This window comes from Saccopteryx bilineata, chromosome 10 (assembly GCF_036850765.1).
Source record: "Saccopteryx bilineata isolate mSacBil1 chromosome 10, mSacBil1_pri_phased_curated, whole genome shotgun sequence".
NCBI lineage: Eukaryota > Metazoa > Chordata > Mammalia > Chiroptera > Emballonuridae > Saccopteryx > Saccopteryx bilineata.
In genome coordinates, this window is record NC_089499.1 from 8405853 (window position 1) to 8414012 (window position 8160).

Here is an 8160-nt window from a genome sequence, read left to right on the forward strand (position 1 = left end):
GCGATGCTCTGCCCACCAGGGGGTGGTGCTTTGCCCCTCTGGGGGGTCGCTCTGCCGTGACCAGAGCCACTCTAGTGCCTGGGGCAGAGGCCAAGGAGCCATCCCCAGCGCCCGGGCCATCTTTGCTCCAATGGAGCCTTGGCTGCGGGAGGGGAAGAGAGAGACAGAGAGGAAGGTGGGGGGTGGGGGTGGAGAAGCAAATGGGCGCTTCTCCTTATGTGCCCTGGCCGGGAATCGAACCCGGGTCCCCCGCACGCCAGGCCGATGCTCTACCGCTGAGCCAACCGGCCAGGGTGCGTTATTTTTTTTTTTAAAACAAATTAAAGACCCTCCTCCTGCAAAAAGATATGACTTGCCAAAGGCTCAAATGATGGTTAGTGGTTTTTAGAAACAAAATATCTTTAATCAAGGAATGTACATCATTATAGATATACTGCTATTGTACACTTAACAGACTACAGTATAGTGTAAACATAACTTTTGTATGCATTAGGAAACCAAAAAAATTTGTGACTCATTTTATTGTGATATTCGCTTTACCGCAAACCCACACCTGCAATGTCTCTGAGGTATTCTTCTACGGTAGGGAGTGTTAGGGACCATTATGGAAATCTATTCACTACTTCAGGACAACTAACAAATGATCCTCTCCGGATGTTGGAGTGACAGCCTTTGTATAGGTCGTGAAATCTACATGATGAATGTGCCATGCAAATGTCGATGAATATTAACTCTGTACTGCAAGGCAGATGCCAGCCAGCATAAGAGTGGTGCATGCAGATGGCACTAATTCTGGAGTGCTGGAAGCTGTGAGGTGCTCATCCATCACATGGCCATCTGGAAGATAGGGACACTTGGTCATTAAAGGAAATCCCTCCGGCAGTAATCCTGATGCCCACACACGTGGCACAGCTACATGAGCCAAAAATCATCTGGGGCCCAACATTTGATGCGTACAGGGTGCTTATGGGATCAACAGTACCGACCTCCATGAATTTAGACTCCTGGAAAAAAAAATCTTTCAACAAAGGTTGCCACAGTCTGACTGTGAACTCGCTCTTCCCTGGACATTTGTTCTCTCACATCTGGTCACCTACCCCAGCCGGTGACACCGTCAATCGATTGCAGGGGTGCAGCAGAACTTGGTTCGCCTCTGATGAGGACACAGCAGGCTTTGGATCCCAAGTTACAGGAAGAACATACGGTCCCCACCCAGCCAATCATTCCACTCACACTTACCAAATGCCTATCCTGGGCATGACACTCAGGATGCCAATGGGAACGATGCGGTCCCCGTCTGGGTCGGGGCGCCCATCTTATATTCTAGTGAAGCAACTGCTCTCGCTTCCTTTCTGGACTGGGACGTTTTCACTTTCTGACATGTGCAGGGGCAGAACTATGAGAGGCCTCTGAACTGGGCGGACCTACAAATCTGGCTCAAGTCCAGGTAGGGAGAGAAACCTCTCCTGTTGTTCCTCTGCAGGTTTCTGGCCTTCTTGCCATTCATGGTTTTCATCAAATCCATAAAAATTAACAAGGTGACAGACAGGGTTCTGAGACCAATCACCAGGGGCGGGGAGGTCCATGCAGGGACCTTTCAGGACCCATCAAGTTCCTAAGAAGTGGGGCCAAACCTCTGGTATAATTTAAGGGCATTAATTGGAGTTGGGTGCCCCCACCTTGCTGCTGGGGTGAGGGCCACCTGACCTGTCCCTCTGAGATTGTCTGGGTCTCTCTCTCTCTCTCTCTGCCTGAAGGAACACCAGAAAGCATTTCAGGTGCTTTAAGAGGCCAAGGCTTGTTGTTTGTTAATTTTCCTCAATAAACATTCACATACTATAAAATGTCAAAGACTCGAAATAACTCTCCATGGGAAAGGCAGCATGGCCAGTGGCATTTTGAGAGTGTAAACAAACATCCTGGACGCCAAGGCGACTATGCCCTCGGGAGTCCTTGATGCTTTCACATGCAGGACTCTGGCTGGCAGCCTCCAGCCAGCTACGAGGGAAGGAAAGAGACCCCGTCAGCTCAGTGTCCCCCAGGGAACTATCGCCACTCACCGCAGCCCGGCAGAAACGTCTGGGGGAAGCAGCGCAGCCAGCCGTGCCAGCATTTACACAGGGAACACTTCCGGGGCAGCCAGGTGCCGTGGGGCACGGACCCGCAGTTCCTGAGAATGAATGGATAAGGTGACATACACGTATTGTAAGTCCCCACGTCTCTGTCCCTCTCCTGGCCGCCGCGCCCCTTGCGTTGGCTTACTCTCTGCGCCGATCATGCTCGCAGTTGCGTCCATAGAAGGAGGGGGGGCAGGCACAGAAGGACCCCAGCATGCAGGTCCCCCCGTTCAGACAGCAGGTTCTGTTGAGCTCCGTACCTGAAATGGAACAGGCGGCTGAGCGAGTGGAGGCGTTGAGAGTCTGAGCTCCTGTAAGCAAAGGTTAGTACCGTGCCAAGGGCGTAATCTCAAAGTGTTGGTAGATGTGTTTAAACATTGTGAAAACCTCACAGAGTAAGACTCCAGTTTTGTTTTTTGTTTTGTTTTTTTTGTATTTTTCTGAAGCTGGAAACGGGGAGAGACAGTCAGACAGACTCCCGCATCCGCCCGACCGGGATCCACCCGGCACGCCCACCAGGGGGCGAAGCTCTGCCCACCAGGGGGCGATGCTCTGCCCCTCAGGGGCGTTGCTCTGCCGAGACCAGAGCCACTCTAGCGCCTGGGGCAGAGGCCAAGGAGCCATCCCCAGCGCCCAGGCCATCTTTGCTCCAATGGAGCCTTGGCTGCGGGAGGGGAAGAGAGAGACAGAGAGGAAGGAGGGGGGGGGGGTGGAGAAGCAAATGGGCGCTTCTCCTATGTGCCCTGGCCGGGAATTGAACCCGGGTCCCCCGCACGCCAGACCAACGCTCTACTGCTGAGCCAACCGGCCAGGGCCAAGACTCCAGTTTTTAGTGTTCTTTTTGCTACTGGGACTTCGAACAGAGAAATCTTTGTCATGCAAAGGCCAGTGGTGGTTCCTGGAGTTCTCAGTGTGAAGTGGAGTCAGGTGATGGAAATCCCAGGCATCGGGAACTACACGATGCCTGTCTCACCTCCATAAGGAACACCTGTCCAACCAGCTGCCCAGCCCCAGAGGCAGGTTCCGCCTCCCCCAGGAGAAAGAGTAGCAGAAGAAAGAGTAGCAGAAGACAGGAAACCCACGGAGGACCAGGAGAGCGACGCCACCCGCAGTGTGGATCTACGGCAGTAAGGTAGGATCTTACTGTCCTGGATTCTCAGGGGTGGCACCAGCTGGAAAGGCTGGTGATGATTTGTAGGCTTCTGCTGGTACAGAAGGCTGTCCTCTCTGAAGGACAGGTCTCCCTGTGACTGACGTGCAAGTTGATGGTCGCCGGAACCTTAAGGACAAAATCAAAATTTGGAAGTCTGTTTTTGAGCCACCTAAAAATTGCTAGTAATCAAAAGAACCAAAAAAGTCTCTTACCAGCAACTAATTCCAGTTCAAATACTTCGGAAATGGCCATGATCAAAATCACCCTAGGAAGAGGAAGTCTGGCATTGTTAGCAAAACAAAGCAAAGAAAACCTTTTGCGTTAACACCTGGGTCTCCCCACTGCAAGGACAAGACCACAGACCACTAAGGAGAAATTCTACAGTATCACTGTTCTTTTTTTCTGTTCCCTTTCTTTGGAAAGGCTGACTAATTCATTTAACAACAAAAAGAAAACTGATGAGAATAAAAGCCACTTAATATCCACCTCTTTTCAATATGTATTACTTCTTAGTCTCTGTCCCCTGTGCATTTTAATCTAAGTAGGTATAAATCCTTTATAATCTATTTCACATATATTTTCCTCCTTTATCTATTTTCATAGGCAAACTTTAAAATGTGTCAACATTCTGTGTACTTGACAAACCACATTTACTATTTCATATAAACCAGTCATTTGAAAGATTATCAGGTTAAAGAAATTTCACATTACTTTCAGTGGTTTTGCAAATATTGAATCTGTCTATGTCTTTAATAGTCTCAAAAACCGATTTTTAGTTTGGTTATAATACTGACCTTTTCTTACAGAGAGTCCAAAAATACTAGTCAAAGGCAGAGCCACTAACCTGATTGAAAATCTTAAAAAGTCAATGGCAAAGCTCGGTTTAAGTGAAGTTCCATTCAGGTCTTTCAGGGAAAAAACCAGCACTGCTGGCAGCTCTTTAAGATCTGAACAAATGAAATCAAACTACAGAGAAGTGTAGGACATTATTTCCTAAGCTGGCAAGCTCTAAGAATCAAGTTTACTTTAAAGATGGGTTCAGCCCTGGCTGGACAGCTCAGGTGGTTAGAGCATCGTCCCAATAGTGCAAAAGTTGCAGGTTCAATCCCCGGTCAGGGCACAGATAGAAACAGATCGATGTTTCTCTCTCTCTCTCTCTCTTCCTCTCTCTCTAAAATTAAAATAAATAAATAAATAAAAGATAGGTTCATACCTGGAAGAGAAGCACTCCATCTTTGAGCGGCCCTTAGCTCCTACCAATGCAGGGGGGAAATGTTAGCATGGTTTTAACTCAGTGATTGCCAAAACACCCAAAGGAAAGCATTGACTTCCTGACATGGAAAAGGGAATTTAAAAAGAAAACTACCCCAGATGAGAAATACCCGTTTCCCAGGTCTTAGGAGAAACAGGAGCCAGGATGTCTGGGGAAACTATGTCATGTCCCAATCCTTAGGCAGGCACCCAGCTTTCCGGGATTCTCCTCCCCCCCCCCCTCCCCCGCCCCGTCAGGTGGGCGGGAACCCCCGCCCCGCCCCTTCCAGCCCTTAACTCTCCAGGGGTGCAGGTGAGAGGCGGTCAAGCCACAGAAACAAGAGTGGGAAAGGCGGAGTCTTGTAAAACTGTGGTTAACCAGGCCTAACGTCTATCATGACGTGCGGTTAAAAAAAGTTCAGACTTACTTCAAAAAAAGTATCAGACTTACTTTTTTTGAAAAAAGGAAAAAAAAAGACAAATCAGTTACGCTATCCAGTTGGTGATATCAGGCTGGAGGAGCGGTGGCAAGAAATTGCTGTAATCAGGAAATTCTTTAAACACCACAGACGGGACTCTCAAGGCGTTTGATATTCTATCGCCAAGTTTTAATTCTTCAAATTTGCTTTCATCTTTGTTTTTCCAAGAAAGGTGTGTTGATCCCCGTGCTCTGCCCTGGGCAAATTTAAATGTGTGTGTGTTGGGGTGTGAGGGGCGGAAGGCTACAGAGTTTGCAACGGAGATAGAGAAGGTCCGAGTCAGGAGGAGTCCCACAGGGGTCCCTGACCTCATGCGAATGAGTGTCAATGCCAGGACTGGGTTTGCATGCCAAGTGGGGAAGGAAGCAAGAGCACGTGCGTGTGTACAGCCTGCGGTTGCGCCTCCCCGGCAGACCCCTGGCGGGGTTGTGGGGTAGGGAGCGCCCCGGGGGGGGGGGGGTCAGCAGTCAGGGTGTCCGACCTGCCCCAGGAAGTTCTAGAAACAAACACGTCCGCAGCGCGACCCCTCCCATCCCTTCGCCGCTCTGCCCTCGCGACACCAGAATTAACCCCAAATTCAGTGGTGGCCCGCGTTACCCTCAACGCGTTTATTTGGTGGCCATACCACAGCTGGCGAGGCGCGTCCACTCACTGAACAGAGTGCTCCAGAATATTTGATTAGTCACCAAATACGTCCCAAGTCAGGGGTAGTTCCTAAATAGAACTTAATTCTAGTTTCCAAAGTTAAAGCCTGGCGTTTACCTAACAGCCAGCCACACACACAAGAATGGGCAGCTTTTATGTAGTTCTCCCTCCACCCTCTCTGTTCATCGGGTTCACACGTGCTGGAAGAGACCCGCGGCACTGAAGCCATTGCAGCGTCGGTGTCGACCCGAGCGACTGCGCTGGGTCTGCGCGTGCTGAGAAGGGCCGCTGTCTGCCGCATCTTGGAAGAGTTAAGCGTCTTTTCACTGAGGGGTGGCGGCCCTGCGAGAGCAATGGGCAGATGCAGCCCGTTATAGCCAGCAGCACTTCCATTGCCCATTGCCGTAGCCGCTGGTTATTCAATTCTCTCTGCACTTGAACTACCAACCCCCCCACCCCCACCTCCCGCCCCGTGTGGCCTTTCAACTCCAAGTAGCACGCTGACGTTCCTAGGGGACCAGGGAACTTGACTCGAAGCTCCGGAAGCCGGATGTGGGGGAGGGCGGTGCATAGGCGGCTACCCACCCAACCCCAGGAGCAGCAAGGAGGCTTAAAGAAAACGTACAAAGAAAGTACTAGATGGACCACTCAGTCCTTAAAATCCAAGAAGTCGTGTGGGCATCACTAATCTCTCTTTATGAGTGAGACTTGCTCACCCCATCTGTGGGTGTAAATGTCTTCTCCAGGAGGGCCTGGCAGCTCTGTGGCCAAGCTAGCGGCATTGCTACCTCCTTATCCAAGAGGGCTGTTGTGGAACTTTTAGAAATTGATCTAGGACCCCTGGCAAAGGCCTCTCCATTTTGGGAGGAAGGAACCAATACCCCAGGTCTGGCAGTGGGAGAGTTCTGCCCACACCCCAGGGCTGCCAGCCTTCCCCCTACACCAGATCCCTTCTATTCAAGACCTGCATTCCTCACAGGTGCAGGGGCGGAGAAAGTCAAGTGTGCGTAGGGTTGCAGATCCTAGTCAGGTTTCAGGATAGGAGGGCTGTGGTGTGTGAGTGCCCAGGTATTTGCTACTGGGCTGGGGACCCACAGGCTGTGCCCTGAACAGGTATTTGATGTGCCTACTATGTTGCCTGTCAAGGGCTGGGCTGTGGGGACACAGTTGTGAGAAGGGACCCACTCTGTAGTGGGGGAGAAAGAAGAACAATAAACAGTGACTGTCATTGTGCCTACTGCAAACTCCTGCTTCTGCCTCTGGGTGGGGGAACTGGCCAGCGACTTTAGAATGGTCACTGGACACCTCTACTTGGTCACTGCTCGGAACTGATGGAGGCCACTCAACCTCCAGACAGTGCGTACTGTGTGTCAGACTCCCATGAACCACAAGGCTTGGGGTTAGGAGACGTTGTGGCATGGGGTCCCCAGTCCCAGGCAGCCCAGCCCACCTGTCCCTTACAGAGGCCACTGAGGACTGAAAGTGAAAAACGGATACTCTTGGTCTCGGGATGTTTTTGTATCACCCTCCAAGATGTTGTGTATTAAAGCTGGGGCAAGAGAGACAGAACTGGTTTTAAAATCACACAAATAAGCAAATGACTTACAACCATCCAACCAACCAAGAACAGTCAAACTGAAAAACATCATAACCAAAAGACAGACTTTCGGCGTCTAAGATTCAAGGAAGAAAACACATTTGGAGATGAGATAGATGTTAGCTTGGTCGAGAACATATAGAAATAAACCCCAACTAAAGAGTTAACCAAAAGGCCAGCCATTACTGCAGCACAATGGCAAGGTTTTAGGGTAAAAGGCTACTTTTATCACAGAACTTCTCCGAACGCTTTGTGTCTTACCTGTCATTGTTTTCGGAACATCCAGGCAGGCTGGGCTGGGGAATCCCTCCAGCTGAGGATGGCTGGGCCTCTAATCCCACCAAGTTCAGCGCCCAACTGTTTGTGATAAGACCTCGCCCCGTTCATTAACAAGTTAATGGCTTTCTGTTCTCACCAATGAACTTAAACAGCAGCTGGAAACCTAGTCTGCATTTGTCACAAATCTAGAAGAATGGATTCTTGCTCTCACAAATTTGCAATCTCAGTGGGGAAGACAAGCTCGCTTTAGAGCTATATTGTCATATAAACTGGTTAGGAAGGAAAGAAGGAAGAGAAGGGCTGAGGAGAGGACTCCATTTGTGTGTATGGGGGTATATCGTGTGAATTCCTCCATAGACAAATCATGAATTATTTCATCAATGAATGGACGCTTGGCGGGTTTCTTCATTTTGCAGTGAGCTCCCATGGACATGCATCCTGGTGAATGCTTGAAAATTTATCCAGCTGGTAAATTTAATTTTCCAAGTAGGCTGCACCAGTCTCCTTTCCCTTCTTTCCTTCCCTCCCCCCACACATCCTTACCAGCTGGCTGCTCCGAGCCTCTTAATTTTTGCTAATTCTGTAAGTGAAAAATAGTATCTCAGCGTTGTTTGGATTGGCTTTGTTCCCTGCATTTTG

At 49.8% G+C, this 8160-nt stretch overlaps 1 protein-coding gene across 1 annotated transcript; it reads right to left on the reverse strand.

The window, feature by feature from the left end:
* Positions 1-363: 363 nt before the first annotated feature.
* CRIPTO (cripto, EGF-CFC family member) lies at positions 364-8160 on the reverse strand. Its single transcript, XM_066245367.1, has 8 exons — positions 8065-8160; positions 7504-7599; positions 4484-4523; positions 3483-3535; positions 3262-3396; positions 2263-2377; positions 2061-2170; positions 364-837 (listed from the first exon to the last, which is right to left on the reverse strand). The coding sequence occupies exons 2-8, from the start codon at positions 7508-7510 to the stop codon at positions 728-730; spliced, it is 570 nt and encodes a 189-aa protein (XP_066101464.1). The 5' UTR covers positions 7511-7599; positions 8065-8160; the 3' UTR covers positions 364-727.